The sequence below is a fragment of the Clytia hemisphaerica genome, unplaced genomic scaffold (assembly GCF_902728285.1).
Source record: "Clytia hemisphaerica strain Z4C2 unplaced genomic scaffold, Clytia hemisphaerica genome assembly, whole genome shotgun sequence".
Lineage (NCBI taxonomy): Eukaryota > Metazoa > Cnidaria > Hydrozoa > Leptothecata > Clytiidae > Clytia > Clytia hemisphaerica.
The window spans coordinates 559,257-584,642 of record NW_027104114.1 but is presented as its reverse complement, the minus strand read 5'-3'; the positions used below and the strand labels follow the sequence as shown (position 1 = coordinate 584,642).

Here is a 25,386-nt window from a genome sequence, read left to right as displayed (position 1 = left end):
CCGATTTACCTTACGACATATTGAATTTGGGACTCAAGTAAAAGTATATATAATACATATTTAATATCTGAGTCACTGAAAAGATGGATATGACGGCTTGAATTTGAAAATCAGGGAAGTGTGGGGCAGATCTTTATTCATACGGGCTAATTATAGCTTGTCTTGAAAATGTAAATTTCGGGACGGTCCCGAATCTGTCTTTATAAAGGTTTGATTCGGGACGGTCCCGAATTGGTCTACGAAAAGGTTGAATTCGGGACTCAAGTAAAAGTATATATAGCAACGAGAAACTTTTAGTCCCGATTTACCTTACGAACATATTGAATTCGGGACTCAAGTAAAAGTATATATAATACATATTTAATATCTGAGTCACTGAAAAGATGGATATGGCGGCTTGAATTTGAAAATCAGGGAAGTGTGGGGCAGATCTTTATTTATACGGGCTAATGATAGCTTGTCTTGAAAATGTAAATTTCGGGACGGTCCCCAATCTGTCTATATAAAGGTTTGATTCGGGACGGTCCCGAATTGGTCTACGAAAAGGTTGCATTCGGGACTCAAGTAAAAGTATATATAGCAACGAGAAACTTTTTTTTAGTCCCGATTTACTTTACGAATATATTGGATTCGGGACTCAAGTAAAAGTATATAAGGCAACGAGAAATTTTTAGTCCCGATTTTCCTTATTTCAAAATTTCTAAAGAAGGCGAAAATATTAGAACAAAAAATCCAAACAATGTATTCCGCCTTTTATAAAAAAATTCCCTTTCGAATGTTCCTAAAGAAGGCGTAATACATTACAATGGACTTACTGCCCTAACATAGTATTCCGCCTTCTTTAAAAAAATACGTTTTCGAGTGTTTCTAAGGAAGGCGGTATACACTACTTTGGACTTACTGCACTAGCAAAGTATTCCGCCTTCTTTAAAAAATACGTTTTCGAGTGTTTCTAAAGAAGGCGGAATACACTACTTTGGACTTACTGCACTAACATAGTATTCCGCCTTCTTTAAAAAAAATACGTTTTCGAGTGCTTCTAAGGAAGGCGGTATACACTACTTTGGACTTACAGCAGTAACATAGTATTACGCCTTCTTTAAAAAAATACGTTTTCGAGTGTTTCTAAAAAAGGCGGAATACACTACTTTGGACTTACTGCCCTAACATAGTATTCCGCCTTCTTTAGAAAAATTCCCTTTCGAATGTTTCTAAAGAAGGCGGAATACACTACTATGGACTTACTGCCCTAACATAGTATTCCGCCTTCTTTAAAAATATACGTTTTCGAGTGTTTCTAAAGAAGGCGGAATACACTACTTTGGAATTACTGCACTAACATAGTATTCCGCCTTCTTTAAAAATATACGTTTTCGAGTGTTTCTAAAGAAGGCGGAATACACTACTTTGGAATTACTGCACTAACATAGTATTCCGCCTTCTTTAAAAAAAATACGTTTTCGAGTGTTTCTAAGAAGGCGGAATACACTACTTTGGACTTACTGCACTAACATAGTATATTCCGCCTTCTTTAAAAAAATACGTTTTCGAGTGTTTCTAAGGAAGGCGGTATACACTACTTTGGACTTACAGCAGTAACATAGTATTCCGCCTTCTTTAGAAAAATTCCCTTTCGAATGTTTCTAAAGAAGGCGGAATACACTACTATGGACTTACTGCCCTAACATAGTATTCCGCCTTCTTTAGAAAAATTCCCTTTCGAATGTTTCTAAAGAAGGCGGAATACACTACTATGGACTTACTGCCCTAACATAGTATTCCGCCTTCTTTAAAAATATACGTTTTCGAGTGTTTCTAAAGAAGGCGGAATACACTACTTTGGAATTACTGCACTAACATAGTATTCCGCCTTCTTTAAAAAAATACGTTTTCGAGTGTTTCTAAAGAAGGCGGAATACACTACTTTGGACTTACTGCACTAACATAGTATTCCGCCTTCTTTAAAAAAATACGTTTTCGAGTGTTTCTAAGGAAGGCGGTATACACTACTTTGGACTTACAGCAGTAACATAGTATTCCGCCTTCTTTAAAAATATACGTTTTCGAGTGTTTCTAAAGAAGGCGGAATACACTACTTTGGACTTACTGCCCTAACATAGTATTCCGTCTTCTTTAAAAAAATACGTTTTCGAGTGTTTATAAAGAAGGCGGTATTCGGAACGGTCCCGATTTTGATAACAAAAAGGTTGAATTCGGGACTGTCCCGAACGTGTTAAATATGTGGCTACATTCGGGACTGAATTAATATGGGTAGTGGAAAATTTTCGAAAAATTAATTAGCAGGGGGGAGGGGACGGCCATTAGGTACCAGAGAGTATTACAAACACGGACAATCATTTCCAAATATTTAAATCGGTATGGTACTTTTTCGGGCGTGTTACAATGACGTTGAAATCGGGTTCCGGCAAATTAGAATGGACTTATTTTAAACGCATAATGACGAGGGATCCCTAATGACGAAGAGAAGAGGAAGAGAATCGATTCCAAAGAAAACCCAAAAAGGTAAAGACATAAATTTATGGTTAAGTACAAAATCGACGAAAATCCTTTGTCTGAAAAGTCGAATCCCACTCGGGACTCAACTCCAATTAGGCCACAAATTGACCAAATTTCATGTTTTATACATGAATTCATATCAAAATTCATTGGTTTTTCCGATTCCGATGTTCAAATTGAATTAAAAGCTTTAAATCCTACAGAATATTAAATCTTAGATTTTGTGTTTACAAGGCAAATCGACGCAGCGTTCTCCCTTCAGGAGCACAGTGTACAACCAACTATTTTTTTTTGGATGTTTTAAGCCTTCCTATGTTGTTTAGACCCAAGCATCAGATGGAACTTCAAATTTTGACATGGATTCATGTATAAAACACTAAATTTGGTCAACTAGTTCCGTTATTACACGAGATTTTAGGTTTTGCCTGGAAAGGGTTATGGTGACGTCATCACAAAACTTTAAACCTTCATAACTTTTGATAGGAAGATTTTGAAGGCATGTTTTATACCCAAAAATGCTATTTTGACCATTTTGTTGCACGTATATGATTGAAAATTTCGGGAAAAATGCACTTTAAGGGAATGATTTTCACCGATTTTTGCTGCACTGTAAGTGTGCAATTTTAAAAGCAAATTTTTGGCCCGCATATACCGTCAGTCTGCAAACCCAGTGCCCCCCCCGGAATAGAACGCCTTCATTTCGTTTTGGAGCGAAACGGAATCGTTACGTCCGAACATGGTCTAAAGGTTGGGTAAATCAAGAGAAAATGCACTGAAAGGGTACCTTTTTAGCCATATTGAACTGCACTGCAAGGATACGGTTTTGAAAAGCAGATTTTGTGCGGCCCATACCGTCGTTTCGAAATCGAGTGACCCCCCCCCCCCGGAATTCAAAAAGTCCACTTAGGAACACCCTGCTAAAGGTCCAAAAACTGCCGAAAACTCCAGCAAAGATCGAAAAATACACCAAGCTCTATTCTCACCTGTACGAAGAAGCCAAGACCTTTTTTGCAGCGATGTCTTTTTCGCGCGCAGCCAGTCGCGAATATGGAGGAAAAGCGGAACAAAGTCTACTCTGCCTGTTATATTCCCCCAAGTATCTACGGCTTATCTCAAAATTTATTCTCAGTAGTACAAAGAGTATACTCTGTGTGTACCAGATGTGAGTTGTTTCAAAACATTCGAATTGTTGGATAAAATACCACACAGCCAGTTAGTTGGGTTACACGAAGACTGTTCATGATAAGTAACCTTGAAGTTAGAGCTAGGCGCCACGCCGTACCCATGCGCGAGACGTCGTGCATAGTCCTTGTCTTTTTTTTTCGCTTTAGAAGTGGCAGTGGGATTTTAGTGCAGGAAGTGGGATCTTTTGCAAAACGACGGAAGGCATACAAAGTTCAAAAAATACACCCTTTAGAAAATGAACTTCGGAACTTTGCCCCCGTGTTTTTACGACGCTTTGAAAGACTGCTTTCCCCTTCAAATAATACACGCTTTTTTTATAAGAATAGTGTACTTTGGATGAGGGTCAAGTATTCTTAAGAAAGTGCCAAAATTGCTTAACGTATTCTTACTTTTCTAGACTTGACTTTTTTACAAACATGAAAAATGACCATTTTGAGAGTTTTGGACTTTTGAGTGAACATTTGGGTTAAAATTACATTTCTTCCTCAAAACTTCAATTCATCTCTAACAACAAGGAAGCAGTTCTTTTCTGTTAACCAAATACAAAATGACTATATTCTTTTCAAATTTTGTGAAATTCACCATAGAGGGTATTCTTACGATTTGGCCAATTTTCACCCTGATATTCTTATAAAAAAAGAGTGTAATTCAAATTACGAAAATTTATGACTCTTTTGAGGAAATCAATTTTTGATTTGTTGCGTACTAATTTTCGCAGCAACTAATTTTCGCAAGACAGCTTCCTTCGCAAAATAATTTAATTTTCGCGGGACTCGTTTTTGTGACTAACTTAATCATTTGATTTAATTTCGCGAATTGGCGATTTTTTTCAGATTTTCACATTCTTCGTTTTAGCTTGATTACAAAACTTGTGTACAGTAGAGTCTCCATAACTCTAACGGTTACGAGGAATAAAAATTTATTCCAATTATACTATAGAGACGTTCGAGTAATGGAGACTCATTTAAGCGAGTTTATGATTGTTTCTGAATTAGCTCAGAAAACTTAAGAATTTTTAGCGTAAAAAACTTTTAGCGAGAGATAAGAGTTTGAAAATTTTCGCGAGGGATTATATTTCGCGAAAAAGGCGAAATTCGCGAAATATAATCCCTGCGAAAATTTATTTAGTTTTGGAATCCTTTTAGAACTTCAGTTGCTAATTCATGATGGCTTTTGTACCCCCTTCTAGGGAATGAGAGTAAAAAAGGAGACCTTTACCTTAAGGGAACATATTTCCGCCTTAGTGAGTGCGAGGGTACTAAATTGGTACATTTTGCGGAACTAATTTTCGCAGTTAACACCCACTTTTTGCCGAAATTCTTTTCATATTCCTAGAGTTTTTGGAGGGTTTTTAGTAAAACTTCCATTTTGCGGAACTATAATTTTCGCGGTAGACACCCAAAAAAATTTGTTCCCTTAAGGAACAATCATGTGGTCGTAATATTTGAGAAAAAAGGAAAATCCACCGGGAAGTTTTGAAACCACAACCGATTTGTAAATGCTCTAAAGTAGGTTTGAAGGTTCGAGTTTTAACGCTAGACTCGAGGCTCTGTCGATCCAAAAGTTCAAAAATAGTCCAATAAGGCTCAGAATATAGCCTGGAAGTCTGTCAACCCCTCCCAAATCGAAATATTCGATTAAGTTGAAGAGATAATCCAAACTCGACTTTCTCGCCAGAACTTTAAATCTTGAAAAACGTTAAAATAACCTGAATTCTCATTCTATTTCTGTCTATTTCGATCATGATTGTACCTTAATACCTCACAAATAAAATGCTCACAATTCTAACCTGGTACACCACTGGGGGCCCATGAATCGTGTTCCGTGTTCCTATATGACGCACGGGCCACTGGGTGGCCCATAGCTTTGTAAAAGATTTTAACAGTTTTCGCGCCAAAATACAATGACATGGTTTTGAATAATGATTTTGAGATAAATTTCCCGTAACCTGCAAAAAACCGCTTTTCGATATCTTGTTCACAACTAGAATTATAAATTTTTAATGTTTGTTGTGAATTTACTCAGGCTAAATCTGTAAGGGAAAAATTGCTCAAAAATTAGGACAAAATATCACTTTACTCAGATTCTTAGAAAGCTTTTGACATGAAATTTTTTTTACCCGGTCAGTAATTCAATTTTCTAAATCATATTCAAAGTTCAAGGCGTAAAGCAAATGCCTTTTACTCTATTTCTTTATTCAAAGTCAAAAATTTTGCCTTTCCGAAAAAAAATCTGCCGATTTTTCGGTCACGTGACCAGGTGTCAGCCATATTTAAAATCTTTTTTTTAGTATTTAAAAACCCCTATTACATGTGAAAAAAGAGGTATTACTTATCGTGATATCTTTTATCAATCACTTTCTATTGCAATTTTAGTGAAGCCAGTCAAAAATCAAATTTTTGTTCGCGTCATATAGCCGTGAAATCATGCGTCCGGAAAGGGTTAATACCTCACAAATAAAATGCTCACAATTCTAACCTGGCACACCCCCCGTAAATACACTACACATTTTTGTTGGGAAAAGTAACTCAAATTTTTAAAGGTGAGAACAAACTTTTTCTCGGATGAGGCATATTTTAGGACTGGAGATTTTCCCGAATAGCCATCATTGAATTGCTAAGGCTGACTTAAAGGACGCGGTTGCAAACACAGATCACTTTTAAGCTTTCTCCAGCAAAAAAAGTGAAGCAAAAATTTGACTTTTTAAATTTCGTGCCGATGGATAGGATCTAGCATTTTAATTGTTTTCGGAGCACGAGAAAGTAAGCGGCAAAAGCTATTTTGCATCTCAGAGGCCGCAGATCTGAATCATTGGTTACGAATTAATTTTTATTCACGGAATTGATGATAAATATATTATGTAAATTGCAAAATAGTAAAAAATAACATTTAAAATTTCAAAGTGCTAAAAATAAACAATAGTTTGTACAAAGAAACATCGAATGAATAACATGATCGGCTGACAACAACCTTTGAATTTTATGGGATTGTTTTAAGTTAGTTTTCGACAAAAGTCTAAAATACGAGCTCGAAACATTGAGGCCGAGTTGTTGACAGTGTAAGGGACAATTAAACGAATTCACGAGCTAAGGCCAACTCCTTCAAAATCTCTTAGGCTTTTCATGATAACCAAAGCAGCCAGGGCGCAAATTTTTGGCACTGATCAATCAAATTCAAGCGTTCTTCAGTAAAAAATTAATTTATTATATTGAAGAACAAAACAAGAAGAAAGAGAAAGTTTGTTCGTCGAGAAATCTCAAGGATTTTCAGGATTTTCCTGGATTATATTCCATTTCTGAGCAGCTGCAAAGCAACGCTCCAGTTCTTTTTTGATATTTGCATTGTTGGAGTCAGCAATTTTCAATGCCATCAGAATTTCGAACAGCTCATCCTCGATGAGAGGAGACGCGACATCTTTACTGGCTTCTAACATGTTTGCAACAACGTACAAACCACGGTGACGAAGTTCCAAATTCTCTGATGATACCAGATATTTGAAAATTTCCAAACACGATTTGACTTTCATGACCTCCTTGCAGATGTCAGCATCAGAGGTTAGAATAGCGAGAGTACCTGAAGCAGCGCGTGAAAGTTCAGGTGGATCTTCTCCACAATATAAAGTTACCAACTTCACTCGCTCACAGTCATCTTGTTCTTTGTAACGTTGGAATGCTTGTTCGTTCAAGACGAGATTACACATACATTCGGTGGCTGCTTGTTTGATTTCATCATCTTCTTCAAACATGAGGGATTCGACTGCTTGGAAGCCTTTCTCTTTCATAATACGTCGTCGCACCTCATCACTCATTGACGCAAGGTTCGTCAAAGCCATCAAACCTTCAAATTTGATTAACGGCTCCTCCTGGAAATGCAACATTCTTACCAAAGGTCGAACGACTTCCATACAACGCTGTCCTGAAAAAGCAAGTCTTGGATCGCTTGTTATTCCGATTTTCGCCAAAGCTTGAGATGCGAGAGTTATACCTTTGGGAGTGTTTTTGTCGGCGAGCGGTAAGAGAGTTTTCACGCCACCTTGTGCTACCACGATTCCACGATGTTCAATTTCAACCGTAACTGCATTAAGAATACGCGCCAACATTTCTCTAGTGTTTTCACTTTTAATGTCAGTGAAATTGACAAGGGCACTTATCAGTCCTTTCTTCATTAATTTCTGAATACGTTTCTTGACGTAATCGTCCTCGTCTTTTTCGTGCTTTTTGGGCAAAGGTTGTTTGGCATACTCTGCAATTGCCTCGAGCTCGGGGTTTTTCTCTGGTTTATCATAAGCATTGGTCAGGTTGACAAAAGTACTGCAAATCCCATACATGATGGTCGTGTCTCCCTTCTTAGCAAGATCGAGAAGAATATTGAGAGCGTCGGCATCATTGACTAAGATCTCTTTCACATCCGCATCAAGAGTAAGGTAGGCTAACCCTTCTGAAGCCCATTTACGCAACTCGAAAGTTTTGCCATCTGAACTGGTTAAGAACTTTCGGCAGCTGGCATACAATTTCTCTGGACCTTCAGCATCTAGAATTTGCTGCTTGATGTCGTTGCCTCCTTTCATACAAACTTTGCAAATAGCGACTAACCCACGCACTCTAATCCCTGCATCAGTTGAAGAGGCAAGCGCTTGTAAAATATCTAAACCGGTATTTGCGATGGTAGAACAAATTGTCTTATCAGTGGCACCCAATGCAAGAGCTTCAGCAGCTAATCGTTGTGCTAGTTCGTCTTCGCGACAGCAGATTATCATTAGCTTACTGATGTTGTCATTGTTCTTTGCGATATCATTCCCGAACTCACGAACAGCCAAAAACAAACAAGACAGAGCGACTAATCCTTGAATGTTACTCATTTCGTTTTGTGAGTTGATAAAGGTATCGATTATATCCTGTGCTTGTGATTTGAACATAGCTTCGTCCTTCTCGAAATGTAAAATTTGTTCGTGAATAGAGGAGAGGGCGACAGAAACGTGGACGTACGTATCACTGTTCACGCTGAGTGGACTTGTTTTCTCTGCCATCGGGTAGCAACTGAAAGAAGCTAACTCTAAAAGCTTTTTGATCCCTCTATTAGTAAGGATGAAATCACTGACAGCTTTATGGAAAGAAATACATTGAATGAATGAGTCGACCACAGCATCTCTGGAATCACTCGGTAATGATGGTTCAGCGATCAACGAGACCAAAAACTTCAAGATATCAGTGTACTCTGGCATGGATGCGAGGATGCCGCTGATTTTCGCTTTGTTCTCTCGTATCAACATATTTTTATGAGCATCTTCGGCTTTCAGTTGATTTTGACGAGCAACATAATCGATGATAGCTTTCATTTGGATGATAATCAAACTCAAAGTGTGTCTGGCGTGCTCAACACTTGAGGAATATTTCAACAAACGCTCTCTCATTTGATTGGCCGGAAATCGATGAAGGAATTGAATGGTAGAAGAATAATTGTTCTCGCAATATCCATGCAGAATTTTCATCAGAGTGCTCGAGTATTCCGCGCTCGTCGATAAAATTGCCATTAGTTTATCAATGTAGCCTCCCTTCATAAGGATTTCACGAGGTCCTGACTGATGAGAATAGACAACAAGATTCTTCAACGCTTGAGATTTTCGCTCCTCTGTTTCTGTAGAGCTTGTGATTGCTTCCATCATTTGGTTGATCATTCCAGGAGTGGATCGACTCTCGCTGACTTTCTCTTGTGCTTTCTTCGTTATTCGTCGATAGGCTTCTTGGACAGCCGTGTTTTTAGGTTCGATTTGGATTAATCGTTTAATATCCTTAAATGCTTGTTCTGTTTGACCTAATCCCTCGCTGGCTTGAAATCTGGAAATAAATTGAATTGGATTTTTACTCAGCATGTTGAAACGAAACCATTAAAATTAGATGACATTCCTTTCTTTATTCAGTCAATGAATATTGAATAGCTATAGTCTTAAAAAATCCAAGAGATTTAATCTATCTTGCGAAGTTTTATGCTATTGTTAATGTAGTTAAAATGAGCTTCAGAGATCAAGTAATTTATTCATGAAAATCATTTTGGAATCTCCCTATTCGGCAAAACTTAGTCCTTTTCAAAACTGTACACCTAAAGTAGTTTTTCTTGAATCAACTATTTCTTAATTTTTACTAAACCGTCGCCATTTTGCATAATCGGCACTTTTTTTCAATTTCAAATCGTGGGCCCTGACCATGGTGCAAAAAATCAGGAAAAGTTAATGCGGCAATAGCGAGAAAAGCTGGTAAAAGACGGACAAACGGGCGACAGTTAATTAAGAGAATCTCCTGGTACCCTTAAGGGAAGAAATTTTCGCGGGGAGAAAATTTCGCGGTTTTCGCGGTTTTTGGCTAAAACCGCCAAATTATGTTCCCGCGAAATTTTACAAAATTGTCAATCCGCGAAATTAAATTCCCACGAAATTTAGTAAATTCTACATTTATTCTGAAAATTGTTAAAACCCATAGGAAAATTAAAGAGATTGTATTGAAATCTTATGAACCGTGAAATTAAGTTCCCGCGAAATTTCTTAAATTTTATTGACCGCGAAATTAAATTCCCGGGAAATAAATTTTTTCAGCCATCCGCGAAATTAAACTGCCGCGAAAATTTCTTCCCTTAAGGTAGGCCCAAAAAACCCCTTAAGGAAAATCGAGCAAAACGAACGATTGAAAGCACACTTATATTTCATCGTAAAAACTGTTAAGAACCTTTTTTTGATGAGAATGAGATAAGCAAGTACTCTCGGGTACCCAATAGCCGGGGGGATTGGAATAACCTGGGGGGTTGGAAAAAATCTCAACACTTAATAAGCGAGGGGGGGTGTTGGAATAAAGATGTCATGGGTGGAAATTTTTTGAAAAGGAGGCTAATACAGCAGAATTAGGACAAAAGGGGGAACTTTCAAAACATTTTCCCAAAAATTAATAAGCGGGGGGGGGAGGGTTGGAATAAGAATGTCCTGGGTGGAAAATTTTCGAAAAATTAATTAGCGGGGGGGGGGCGGTTATTAGGTACCCAAGAGTATACCGTGAGTATCACAGCTCAAATTAATATCGACCTGTGAAGTATAGTTAACGTTGTATGACTTATATATAGTCGTAGATACTGGGGTGATTAAATATTTCAGCGTGATTTCCCTATTGACGATAAAAGGTGATTTTCCCCAAAGCTCAAAAAATCCATATTAGTCACTTTTTGGCCCAAATTTGCCCAAAAAATTATTTTTCTCCATCAGAATATAAGAATTACCATTTTACATTATTGTGCGAAAAATCAGAAAAAATCGCGAGAAATGCTCTTTTGGGGCCGTCCACATAGGGACCATCCATATAGTACGTACACAGTGAAGGGGGTTTAGTAAAAGCGTATGTCTAATGTTTGAATGACGTCATTTCTATTGTTCTCTGCGTACAAGGGGGGAGGGGGTGTCAAATATTTGGAAAATTGTTGCGTACGTACTATATGGATGACCCCATAGTACTAGGGTGGGGCGTCAAATGTCAAAGTCAGAAAATTCAAGATGTAGTGTTTTTTTATGAAAATTTAACCTATTGTGAGGCATTCTGCGCAATTTTTAAGGTCAGAAGTTCAAAATTGGCCGAACCCCCTGGGGGTACTGATTCGCACTACAGGCAAAAATTGGAAAAAATGGCATTTTCTGGCCTTTTCAGGCCTGTAAATATGTCATTACTATTGCAAATCTTATTTTTTTCACTTGCTGTACTAAATTTTATGAATAAACAACAAAATAATCATATTGGATTGAAAATTGTGCCCATTAGAGCCCTAAAAGAGCCGTTTTAAGCCAATTTTGGGTAGCAAAATGCTTTTTAAGGCCAATTTTGCAAGCTCATAAACTTTAAACTGATTGATTCACATGCCTGAAATTTTCAGAGATGGAAGTCTTCAATAAAGTCTTTAAGCAAAATGAATTTCAAGTTTTTCACTGTTTTCAAAAAATCATAATGGCGTCTTCAAAATTCGCTTTTTAGCAAAAAAGTCATATTTCTCAAAAAATAGCATTTTTTAAGGCAAGCTTCTACAAACTGAGTTTAAATGCTGACAGAAATTTTTTTTTCAGTGATAGTATACTGGAGAGACTCCAGGGAAATCAAAATCATTTGGGTCTGGGATGCGTCTATGTCCGCCATTATGGAAATAAAATTCCTGCTAAGAGCCATTTTTCAGGCCAAAAACCCAAATTTGGACTGAAAAAATCTCTAAAATGTCAATAGACATGGGTCCAAATTTTCTTGCAGTGATAGTATTCTGGAAATACTACAGGAAAATCAAAGTCATCTGGGCTTGGGATTTGGGTATATCCCCCATTTTGGAATTGAAATTCCTGCTAAAACGCAATATTTCAATCAAAAATCCAGTTTTTGACTCAAAAAATCTTAAAAATGGCAATAGACATGAACCTAAAATCTTTTTGCAGTGATAGTCTTCTGGAAATACTCCAGGGAAATCAAAATTGTTTGGGTTTAGGATTTGGGTATATCCGCCATTATGGAATTGAAATATGTGTTAAAACTGGCTAAAATACAACGTTTCAAGCAAAAGCCCCGTTTTTGAATAAAAATTGCTCTAAAATGACAATAGACATGGACCCAAATTTTTTTGAAGTGATAGTATTCTGTGAATATTCCTGGAAAAACAAAATCATTTCAGTCTGAGATTTGTTTACATCCACCCTTATGGAAATGAAATCTCTGTTAAAATGCTATATATATTTCCATCCGATACATCATAATTGACTAAATATTTTGTATATTATATTAAGCAAAGAATGTGAATTTACAATCCTTTAATTTAGAAATACTAGTTGAAATATATTATTTAAAAAATCCCATTTCACTCAACAATTCTTTATAGCCCACTTACATTTCCATTTTCAAGACTTGTTTCGTCAAAAAAAGATTGAATTTTAGCTTGAAATATTATATACATTTTAAAACTAGCTTCAGTTTAAAAATTGCGGTCCCAGAAGCATGTTATACCTGAATAGTTTTTACCCCTAGAGTATTTACAGAACACTATCACTGCAAAAAGATTTTAGGTTTATGTCTATTGCCATATTAGAGCAGTTTTTAAGTCAATATGGGATTTTTGCTTGAAATGTTGCAATTTAGCCAGTTTTAACACATATTTCAATTCCATAATGGCGGATATACCCAAATCCTAGACCCAAACAATTTTGATTTCCCTGGAGTATTTCCAGAAGACTATCACTGCAAAAATATTTGGGTCCATGTCTATTGTCATTTTAGAGCAATTTTTATTCAAAAACGGGGTTTTTGCTTGAAACGTTGTATTTTAGCCAGTTTTAACACATATTTCAATTCCATAATGGCGGATATACCCAAATCCTAAACCCAAACAATTTTGATTTCCCTGGAGTATTTCCAGAAGACTATCACTGCAGAAAGATTTTAGGTTCATGTCTATTGCCATTTTTAAGATTTTTTGAGTCAAAAATTGGATTTTTGATTGAAATATTGCGTTTTAGCAGGAATTTCAATTCCAAAATGGTGGATATACCCAAATCCCAAGCCCAGATGACTTTGATTTTCCTGTAGTATTTCCAGAATACTATCAGTGCAAGAAAGTTTGGACTCATGTCTATTGACATTTTAGAGATTTTTTCAGTCCAAATTTGGGTTTTTGGCCTGAAAAATGGCTCTTAGCAGGGATTTTATTTCCATAATGGCGGACATAGACCCATCCCAGGCGCAAATGATTTTGATTTCCCTGGAGTATCTCCAGTATACTATCACTGCAAAAAAAATTTCAGTCAGCATTTAAACTCAGTTTGTAGAAGCTTGCCTTAAAAAATGCTATTTTTTGAGAAATATGATTTTTTTTTGCTAAGAAGCAATTTTTGAAGACGCCATTATGATTTTTTGAAAACAGTGAAAAACTTGAAATTCATTTTGCTTAAAGACTTAATTAAAGACTTCCATCTCTGAAAATTTCAGGCATGGGAATCAATCAGTTTAAAGTTTATGAGCTTGCAAAATTGGCCTTAAAAAGCATTTTGCTACCCAAAATTGGCTTAAAACGGCTCGTTTAGGGCTCTAATGGGCACAATTTTCAATCCAATATGATTATTTTGTTGTTTCTTCATAAAGTTTAGTACAGCAAGTGAAAAAATAAGATTTGCAATAGTTTTGACATATTTACAGGCCTGAAAAGGCCAGAAAATGCCATTTTTTCCAATTTTTGCCTGTAGTGCGAATCAGTACCCCCAGGGGGGTTCGGCCAATTTTGAACTTCTGACCTTAAAAATTGCGCAGAATGCCTCACAATAGGTTAAATTTTCATAAAAAAACACTACATCTTGAATTTTCTGACTTTGCCCCAAAAATGACTGTTGACGCCCTACCCTAATAGTACGTACGCACTAAGGGGGGAGGGGAGGGATCAAAGGAAAATGTACGTATGCAGAGAAAAAATTTTCATAGCCCTTTTTCGCTTGTTATTTTGTCGACTTTTTACGCTTGTTATACGCATCAAGGAAAAGAAAAAGTTTCTTGATAAACATTGAGTTTCATGTATGAAATGAAAGTCCGAACCAAACGATTTGAATTTGAAATTTTCTTCAACCCAGGGGGGGGGGGTGAGTGAATGAAAATGTGCGTACTTACCAGAGGGGGTATAGCCATTTGCGTACGCTTGCGTACAGGGGGGGGTACTCGGTTTTCAACATTTTAGTGCGTACGTACTATGCGGACGGCCCCTTTTCCCTAAAAATGACATAAGGGAATTTCCCTAAATAAGAAAATCCCGAATTTTACGGCCAAAAAGAATTTTCCAAAAAAATTGCTTGAGCCACTTTTTAGAGAACCTTGCCCTCCATCTTTATGCAAAAAATCAGAAAAAACTAATGAAATAATTTCACACAAAGTCCAAAAAACCCCATTTTTAGGCACTTTTTGGCCCAGTGTGCAAAAAAAAAAACAGAAAAAAATAATGAGCCAATCCCGAGAAAAGCTGGTAACAAACGAACGAACGAACCTCAGTTCAATTTTTGATTTTGAGCGTTAACTAAGAAGTGGGTTGTGATAAAATACTATTATTATCCATATATAGGTCATTAAGTAAGCCATTAAAGATTCGAACGGCGGGCGGTATTGAAAGGTTCTATGACTCAATAGTCATTCCCGCGCTGAGAAGACTAGGGCGTCGTGCTTCAGAGGGCTGAAATATCATTACCGCCCTGGTTATAGGGCGATAACGTAATTTGCGGCCCGCTTAAGGAACTTTATTGAAGTCGTTGCATTGAAGCGGTGAGACTAAACCGACGTCAGAAAAAAACACTTTTTGATCATTTGCGGCCCGCTCGCAAGGGTACTCAAAACTTGTTGAAGTCATTGCATTGAAGCGAAAAGACTTGGTTGACGAGCTAGAAAAAAACGTTGTTTGAATTTCCGATATGGATAATAATAGTAATAGCGTTAAGCTTTCGTTCGTTGTTGTCATTAATTCTGCCCTTGCAGTTTGATTATTCGCCCGATAGTGTCATTTGGGCCCGACGCAAAGCGGAGGGCGCAAATGGCACTAGAGGGCTAAAAATAACAACAACGACCTCAAACTGAACGCTATTGTTATATTTAAACAATTTCCCGCCCAAAGTGACCGAGAAGTTTTTGTAGTTTTAATTTTTTAAAGGGAACTCAACACATTTGTCAATTTCATTTTTTTCCTGATTTTTGGTAATAATCAGTGTAAAAACGAGAAAGAAAGTATATACAGTCCGATTTCTCGAATAAAAATCACGAAAAATCTCTTAACTTCAGTTTTTGATTCTCAAAAAATTTCAATTTTTCAGCAAGTGGGACCATCTGACCATGCCCTATTCCATTTTCTATATCAAAATACTTCGAAAAAACCTAAAAAACATTTACGTTAAGGGGCGGAACCTCATGCGACCATTGGGTACCCCGAGACCTAGTAAGCCACTTAATTTCGCTCCAAAACAATTGGAAAGGTTAATCATTCTACTTATCCTTGGTGAAAAAATAAACTGTTAGCCACCAAAAATACTCATTTTATTAACATAATTGTCAGCCACTTTGAAAATGTCACAAAACAGGCCTTTATTTTTGAACACGATCATAACAATAATCCAACAATGGCGACCCCGTCAAATGCTTCTAGTCTACTTCACTGGACACTGTGTCACAAAAAATTATCAAAAGCAAAGTTCAGTCCAAAGTAGACTCCAGTTTAGGCCAAATTTTGTAATAATTTGCGAAATGGTATCAAAAAAGTTTTTGTTCGCTCAATCATCTTTAAATTGGTAGTAAAATGACCGATAAATGTAGTTAAAATGTCAAAAGCACGTTGTTGGACAGGTTCACTTTCTTTTGTCAGCGTTGATCTGGAAACCGAATAAAAGAACCTAATACAGAAAAGCAAATTGTTCTAATTTCCAATGGCATGACATTTCAATCTTTTGTGTTCTTATTGAATAACTTTCTTCAGAATGAAGGAAAACTCAAGATACAATTTTCACAAAGTTACAAAAATGTAAGATACAATTCTTACCTTCTAAACAGAGCTTTTACGTCACTAGGATATTGGCCAACAACAACATTAGCATCATTAAATGCCGCTTGAAAATTGTCCAATTTCAAATGACAAGCTGCTCTGTTTCTGTACAACACATTTTTGTCTTCTTTTTCCAAACACAGCGTCAACGCAATGGAATAATCTACAACTGCCTTCTCAAAATTGTTTGATTTAAAGTGATCATTTCCAGATTGTTTGTAGGGTTTCCAGTCTTCGTTATCTGTATTATTTGTTACCATTTTTGCTTATTAACTTTTACTATAAAATAACGAAAACAAATGACCGTTAAACATAGATTTATTAGATTGATGCTTACAAAATTCTTAATCATTGTGATCGCGTCAGTATTTCATTTTCAAATTAGCTAACCTTCTTTGAAGTTCTGTAGGTTTCAAACTAAGTAGACATGCTGTTTAAAAAGTTAATTAGCAATTTTTGTCAATAGCTGTCAAAATCCTAATGTAATTAGATTTTATTCTTCTCCAAAGAAAAGATTTAAAAAGCCATTTAAAGTGATTTAATCATCCCTTTCTTTCTACATTGTTAAAAACTAAATATTTTACAAATCCTATTCATAGACAGATTTTTCTAAAGGGCAGGTCCAGCTGACTAATTCGTCTTCTTTAAACCACAAGTTGATTTCTTTTTTGGCAGATTCAACAGAATCACTGCCATGAATAATATTTCGGCCAATGTCAATAGAAAAGTCACCGCGGATAGATCCTGGTTTTGAAGCTAATGGGTTAGTCTCGCCCATCATCTGTCTACCTTGTTTGACAACATCTTTTCCTTCCCAGACCATTGGAACAACTGGACCGGATCCAATGAATTCAACAAGTCCATTGAAAAATGGTTTACCAGCTAAGTCTCCATAATGTTGCTTCAAAAGATCTTCGCTTGCTTTCATGAATTTCATTCCGACAAGTTTGTATCCTCTTTGCTCAAATCGTTTGATAATCTTTGCAACAAGTCCACGAGCAACACCATCAGGTTTAACCATAACAAATGTACGTTCCATTTTGAGAGTTGGCTAGTCTAGAAAAAAAGAAAAAAAAAAGAATGAGGAAATCCCTTCCAAACTGAAATTTTCTTCTAGTTTTGTAATTTGTTAACTCAAATGTTTTTTTACTACTGGACATAAAAGTACACAAGGGTTGATGGGATAATGTGGAAATAGAATAATTTTTGTTTCATTCTTGTTTTACTGTTTATTGAAAGTTAGAAGCCTCTTGAGGATTGATTTCCTTAATTCCATTAATTTTTGTGCCCCTTTAATTCCGCGCAGAATATGCGCGAATATAAACGCGCGTGAAATAGGCCTATTTTCGCACACTGGCCGCGCGAAAATTAAAGGGTGCCCGAAATCAGTAATCGTTCTGAGCGTGTAGAAATCTCATCTTAGGACTCTTTTAATAAAATGGGACCTCGATTCATGGTAAATATACCTATGGGGTGTAAAATCTAGCTTGAATACACACTGAAAGTGTAAAACTCTTAAAATGGTAAAAAAAACTCAGAAAGTATCCCATAAATTGTAAAATGCGCGAAAATTTAAGGATGCACAAATATTCTATTTTACAAGCTGCGCGAAATTAAGGGAATTTAAGGTATCCCAAAATTGAGATACTTTAATCGTAGAAATTTTATTTTAGCGGGACCAATTTTAGCATATATTAGCGAGTCAGGTAAATCTTGATTTTTTTGAATTTATTAATATTTTAGCGAATCACAATTTCTAAAAACTTTGCGTGGATAAATTTTAGCGAGGGCAATAAAAAAATTTAAAAAAGTTTCATCCTTTTCTTACGAACAAAAAAGCTGTAAAATTTACAAACTTTGCGACAATTAATATTAGCAAGCCAAAAAAAACTAGTAAGTCAATGGACATACAGAAATTTTTTCTGTGCGCAAGGGTCAAATCCACCTGAAAATATGAAACGGAAGGAAGATGTTGTGTTATTGATATAGAATAAACCAATGTAATATTTTTTAATACAAATATCCATGTAGTCACGTCTTTGTAACACATTTATTGACCGGAAATGGAAAAACTTGGAAATTTACTAATAATTTACTAATATGTATATTTGATTGTCAATGGACAGAAAGTGTAATTACACAAATTATTGTGGAAGTGAACCAGAGTGAACACTTAAAACAAATGTTTGGGAAATCCAAAAGGCAACTTTTGTAAAAAATTTAAATTTTTTTTGAATATCAAGGATTGTTTTGGACTATAAAGTCTTTTGTACTTTAAACAGCAGATAAAATAAACTTTAAAAATAACTTAAACCTGGCTGCTGGAACTCAGGAAATTCTGGAGCTTTTTTAACACTTGGTATTTTACTGATCAGTCTGTTTTTCAACTATTTAATGCTGATTTTAAGCATAACTGCTGTCACTGTAAGCTTGTTATCAATTACTTATCGATCACAGCCAATACACCGTTTAGGAGTCTCGCCTCCTCCACCCTGTTCCACCGTGAAAACGGTAGGTAAAAATGCGCACTTTAGTACTGTGGAAGATTAGAGGAATGTAAACATTGTCAATTTTTTTCTTTCCCTTAAAAAGAATGATTTATATATTTGAACATGATATCAATGATAATTTTATGGATCTCTCCTGAAAATTTCACAAAAATTCATCTAGAGGAAACGAAGTTATGATTAAAAGAAGTTCTTTACCTACCGTTTTTCTGCTGGGTTTCCTTATGAAAACAAAATTTTTACCTACCGTTTTTTTACGCTCTACCCCGTAGTTTATCGCGATCACTAAAATCAAAACAATGGAAAATTGATTGGACGCGTGCGCAGTCGACACTACTAAACGGTGTAATATCAATTGTATCGATTAACTATGCCTGGTCAATAGCATTTACAGCCCTTAAAAAATATGTCCCGAAAAAGACAAATTTAATAAGTAAGATCCTTTAAAATTAACGCCAAATTTTATGAACTCTCTCCCCTTTTCTTTTTACACAGTGGGACACAAAATTTTGAAAACTATTTATTTATTCTGCTTCACCAGCAAAAAAGCGCGCATTGTTTCTATGATATCAAAGAAACAATATCTTTAATTTTCAGTAACTTTCATCGTGAATAAGCAACAGCACATGTCCAGTAGTGTGTTGTAACTAGACCAAGCAATCATATAAAATCAAAGATTGTTAATATAATGTTCCTCCTGTCCAAAGGTTAAAGAGTGAATATTGAGGACACATTTGGAAGAACACAACTATATACTTGAGATTTGTATCTCACAAGATAATTGCTTAAATTAGAGAAGAAAGTTGCAGCAATGATGGAAAATAAAGAACCCAAACACATGGTCTGTTTCTCAGTTGTACAAATTAACATTTTTATCCACTTTAATGTTGAATCCACTTAATACCAGAGTAAGAGTCATCCAAAAAGTTTTGATTGAGATAAAATTGAGTTTATTCCAGTGTAACAGTAACAAATGGCCAATGGATCCTTGAATACTTACTGAATGTTCTAGAAATATCTTGAGCGACAAGCGTCCGCGGCCTTGACACGTCTGTAAGAGGATCATTTTAGTGGCCTTTGTTATTTTTATTACACCCCTCCTTCATCATCATGTCTGTCCATGCTTCACCGCAGTGCTCTTTTTTACACCCCGCCCATAGATCCCCCCGCCCAACCTCGTTCGCCCTCCCTGTGTGTGTATTATCAGCTTTTTATCAGCAGGGGTCGGGCTCAAATCGTCGAATTGATAAAGCATCCGGGATGACCATCCGGCTGTCGCACTAAGCATCCGGCCGTTGAACCGGAATGAGCAGCCGGCCGTCGAACCGATCATCCGGCCGTTGGAATGAGTATCCTAATAGCGCTAGATAATACCTAGACGATCCTATCGTCTACACAAGATCACTAAAAAGGGAATAGTTTAGGAGAGGCGTGATAAATTCGGGTGGAGTAAGCAGTGGCGGAGATGTTTACAGTCTTCGAAACTCTCCCGCCGATTTTTTCCGTATACCGCCATAACGCCATACCGCCATTTTTCCCGCCTTTATTATCACTGTAACGGACGATAACATCGTCTAGATAATACCGAAAGAATCTGAGGAACTAGAAGTCTAAGAATGGTCCAGAATATAGCCTGGAAATCTATAAACCCCTCCCGAATTGAAATATTCGAATAAATTTATCAATTTGCGCCCAAAACAAAAGCGACTTTTTTTCGCCCGAACTTAAAATTGCTGAAAATTTCCAAAATCTGAAACATCATATTATTTTCAATGAATTTCAGATTTGGAAATATCATATTCATATTTTCAAGATATTTCCAGGATAGGAAATCTCTTATTTCGCCCAGTGGGTAAGGGTACCTTTTCACTGTTTAACTCTTTAAGAGCTGCACTGTGCAAGCTGCAAGGGTCCGATTTTGAAAGCCAATTTTTTGGCGGCACATGTCGTCGTTTGGAAATCGAGTGCCCCACCCTGAAATACACGGGGACGAGGTTTGCCATACCCCAACTTTTCTCACTTTTTTCCCAGACGGGAAAACTGAAATAAAGGGCGGCGGGGTTTAATATAATCAGGGGTTTGATATAATTCGATATTTACGATACCTCGTGTTTTTACCGGACTAGAGAGAATTCCTATTGTTAATTTCGCCTTAGCGAAAGTATTACAATCAGCATTCTGCGGCAGCGGTGAGGAAAAAAATTAGAAAACGAAAGTACTCGATACGGTGGACTGACTCACTAAATTTAATTTACAAATTATGCGCTCGTATAACCACGGACGATTTTCGCAGGTTTTCTTTGGATTACGTCCTCATATATATCTTTGTTGTGTCTTTAGTCTTTTTCTTTATTTTCTCATAAGCATATACTTTATAAGAATCAAATTAATAAATCTTGATAGACGGTGATATACCCATCGGTTATTAGTTCTTACAAAGTAAACAAGGGATGGCACACAATATGAGCATATTAATTTTTCTTATAAGCATATACTTTATAAGAATCAAATTAATAACTCTTGATAGACGGTGATATACCCTTCGGTTATTAGTTCTTAAGAATTAAACAAACATTGTTCTTAAATTGGTTAATTTTTTTTATCGATTTTGAGCCTCGTTGTTCTTATAAAATTGTTTCATCAAGGCTCAATGTAAAGTAGATTTCAGATTAGCTTCTATCTCTACTTCTTGTTTTTTCCCATGCAGTTTAAACTTTAGGCGAAATTTTCGACTTTAAGTCGTCTTGTTCGATTTGCTTTTTTTTCGGTTTTCTATATAGCGCAACCCTACGTTTCTGTTATAGATAGGGTAATATACCTAGGGCGTTAAGGGACGGGACTTCTTTTTCTTCTGTACTAATAGCTCCTGCTTAAGAAGCCATTTTAACATTTTTTTTTATTATATACATACTATACATATATGATCTGGTTTATATTTTTGCTCTATTTCATTTCAACATTGCTCCTTTGGCGGGTATTAGGTTTGCAGGATGGCGGATGTTGTATATACCCCCTTTGAATTTTTCAAGTCGGAAATTCTCCAGTCCAGTTACATTGCAGAAAACTTTTGAAAATTTTCATTGTATAATTACGTGACGGTGAAACTTGAATAACAAAAGTTTGATATATTTTCTTCTTCGAGTGGCCCCAGACCTTAAGGAAAACTTGTCCGTGAAACCTTTTTGTCGATGACGATTAAACTTTTTTGAATTAAAAAAAAAAACAGGATGACGCACTGATGGCATACCCTGGCGGTACCAGAGGCTAAGTTTTCAGCAAAAATATTATTGACGATATTTATTAGAGCTGTGATAATTTATGTAAGATCAGGGCAGACATGTGGTCAAATTATTTACTTTTGCGTCGGAAATCTTATAGATTCCAGAAAGGATTATCCTCATATTATGTTCGGGGTGTAAGAGATTGAGTTAACTGTAACGAGCTCTTTTTTTCGTCGGCTTTTGGATCATCGACAAAGCTTGAGAGCGCAATATTCGTTATATTATAAATAATAAAATTCAAATTGACCTATATACCCTCGAGGAAACGGAAATAATTGAAATTAGTAGAGATAACATAACAGACAGACAGTAAAAGCAAAAAGCATAATTTTTGTAATAAACATGTTTCTGTTCAAGAAGATCTCGAAGAAGGAAAAGCAAGAGGAAACTGAATTATACGTCGAACTTGCAGACACTATTCCTGTGGAAATATTTCATAATCTTCGGTTTCATTCAAACAGACCAAAGAAATCAGACTTTGCAGTAGAGGTTGGTTTGCGAAATTCACTTTGCAATGTTGTGGTAAAAGAGAAGAGAAATGAGAACATTGTAGGAATGGCTCGATTGGTAGGTGATGGAGGAATATTCTGCGCCATTGTTGGTGTCCGAGTTTTACCTGTTTACGAAAAGAACAAAAAAGTAGAGACGATGTTGATGAAGAAAATGATGGAATATATCGAACATAACATTCCAAAAACGTGTTTTATTACAGTAGTGGTATCCAAAAAGAAGTCCGTTTTTTATAAAAAATTTGGTTTTATGGAGAATAGTACATTGAACAGAATTGGGATGTTCTATAATAAATGAAAATGGAACGTTTATATTCCTCTAAAAATTTTGTGGTTTTGTATCTATTTACAAATATTTACAGTTACTAATATGTTACACTACCTTGTGCCACGTTTTTAGAATAAAAAAAAACTATCTAAAAACACAACCAGAATACGAGACAACCCTATATATAACTAGAGCCTTAACAAGATACACTACACTTGCACTTATTCGGCCAATTACTTTTCCAGGGTGGACAGGGTTATTTTATTGTTTGACAATTAATAAAAAAGTTCAACGAATGAATGCATTAAAACAGCCGTTCTGGTAGGAAAAACTAAAGACACATAAATAAGAAAGTGTTAATGCTAAAAACAAAAAGAGAAAAAAAAAACAAATTCAGGAAGATCGTTGAGATATTTCGAGCATAAGATCGTCATCGAAAGTATGTTGAAGATTCGACAGCAATTCATCCAGTTCTCCATCATCGTCCTCATGGGAATTCGATCCAAAGAAATCTGTGATCTTCTTCTCTGCTTCCTAAGGCAACATAAATACAGAATATCTTTTCTCAAATATTGCCATTATAAGGAAATATCTTTCAAAACGGACAATTTCCCATTCTCTTTGTGGGCCCTAACCATACTTAGAAAATTGATTTTGTATTTGAAGATATATTTAGAGCTTTTAAAGATCCCTTTTCAATCAACTCCGTGGAGTAACAATTGGTGCTATTAATGGTATGATTTTTAGTGCAATTATTGATTACATAACGAGGAGCAAAAAATTAGAACTTTCTTCTTTTTCTTGGTGTTACAAATGAAGGAAAGAGAAATTAACGGGAGACGAGTATTAAATTTACATTATCATGATGCTTTTATTGAGTGTATATATACCCTAGAAAATGATATCACCACCTAATGAGTACATTTGTTATTAATATTAGTGATGTGATATTAAAAGTCTTACCGTGCATTTGGCATCGCTTAAGCCTTTCGTGGTTCCAACACCCAGGTTCGTTAAGACGTTCAGCTTGTTTTTAATCAATGGCCTGTGAAAATAAAAATATTTCAGTAAATAATTTGCTTTTTGTATTATATTTTGCTGCAAAGTTAACATTACGTCCCTAAAACGGAGGTTTTGCTTTAGTGAGCCATATTGGTACTTTGCAACCTGGAAAAGCTTCAGATTCAATCCTAATACATTTCTCTTGAGTCTAAAAAAAATAAAATACCAAAGTTTCATTTTTAACATGGCTAATTCCTTTCTTCTTTTTTTCCTCAAAAATTAGTTTCGAAATTCCCTTGCTTTGGACTAAAACCCTCGTGAAATCAACCCCTAAAGACTGAGTATATCTGGAAAGTATAAACATAAACCAGCATACCAACTTAGTAATTCAGAGCTTTTCAGAAAATTCGAAATATTTCACAAAAAAATTGATACTAGTAAATCCTCGAATAAGCGCCCCCCTTTGAATAAGCGCCCCACAGGGAGGGGCGCTTATTCGAATATTGTTATTGATTGAATTAGATACTGAGTAGATACTTGTGTCCTAAAAAGAACGAAAGCGATTAAGAATAAAATGATAGAATTTGTCAATTGGATTTTTCGTTTTTATTTATTTCTCCTTTTTTGAAAACCTTGAAAAGCGCCTAGAGCCTGAAGCGCCCGGGACTTTGAGATTTAGGTACTAGTATTTGCACGCAGCCAGGGGCCTTGAAACACTTGTTTGTATGGATTTTGGCAAAATTATCAAAAACTAATTATTTTATGTCTTATTTAGAGACATGTTTAAGCAGTAGTTTATAAAATTTCAATCGACGTTTGAGAAACCACCAACCTCCGGTTTTGACAACTATTTGTAGGAATAAAGATAAAAGTAATGTGATTTTTCAAAGTCGTAAGATTGTTTCAATACTGATAGAATTGATGTTGGAGTTATGGCTTTGATCAAGATATTTCCAAAAATAAACTCCGTTGTCGTAGAAAAATGTGATCATTTTGATTAAAAAAAATTTGTCTCGTCGCTGGTCGCCGGTATGGAAATTTTAATGACGTCCTGTCTGATCATTTTTGACTTGAGATAAAAATAACTCTTGAAGGGACACATTTTAATAATCTTTTTCCAAACTTTAAAGAGATTTCTGCTTCCCTTTAATTTCATCGTGCTTTTAAGCCACCTTCAATATCCAATATGGTGCGTTCAGCAACAGCTTAACCGGCATGCGACGCCGGGTACCGGCTAGTCCATACTTTAATTTAGCCATAGTTAAGAGTTTAAAAGTATAAATGTTTTCTTATTCAAGCTTCATTACATTCATTAGAAATCAAAGATGTGGGTCTTTGGAAACTGTTTAGTAAGGGAAATTCATCCACTGGATCAAGTTCCTGACCATTCCCGATAAGCACGATCTCGCTGGATCAAAGCTGAGGTGAAGAAAAAGAAAAGAAAAAGAAAAATAAGTACAATCCCAGAAAGGGGGCCTAAGGGTGCATTTTCAGACTTCCAAGAGTGCACTGTAAGGGTCAAAAAGAGAAAGAATGAGAGAAAAATGCTCTCTAAA

The 25,386-nt window shown here is 36.0% G+C and overlaps 2 protein-coding genes and 1 long non-coding RNA gene across 3 annotated transcripts in view; 1 reads left to right on the top strand and 2 right to left on the bottom strand.

Moving 5' to 3' along the window:
* The window catches only part of LOC136813397 (nuclear envelope integral membrane protein 1b-like), a 351,044-nt gene that overhangs the window by 145,793 nt on the left and 179,865 nt on the right, over positions 1–25,386 (top strand). The gene's annotated exons all lie outside the window — the stretch shown is intronic.
* Positions 6,491–16,539, bottom strand: LOC136813385 (protein unc-45 homolog A-like). Its single transcript, XM_067069902.1, has 2 exons — positions 16,261–16,539; positions 6,491–9,536 (listed from the first exon to the last, which is right to left on the bottom strand). The coding sequence occupies exons 1-2, from the start codon at positions 16,521–16,523 to the stop codon at positions 6,959–6,961; spliced, it is 2,841 nt and encodes a 946-aa protein (XP_066926003.1). The 5' UTR covers positions 16,524–16,539; the 3' UTR covers positions 6,491–6,958.
* Positions 16,791–19,830, bottom strand: LOC136813384 (uncharacterized). The gene is made up of 2 exons (XR_010847464.1): positions 19,771–19,830; positions 16,791–17,319 (listed from the first exon to the last, which is right to left on the bottom strand). It is a non-coding gene; the product is annotated as an uncharacterized lncRNA (long non-coding RNA).

What these genes read in the sequence shown, in the direction of transcription:
- LOC136813385 (XM_067069902.1), bottom strand. Translation starts at nt 16,523, where the DNA reads ATGGTAACAAATAATACAGATAACGAAGACTGGAAACCCTACAAACAA. An exon ending in GTAAAAGCTCTGTTTAGAAG is followed by an intron (nt 9,537 to 16,260) that starts GTAAGAATTGTA and finishes ATTTATTTCCAG; the next exon opens with ATTTCAAGCCAGCGAGGGAT.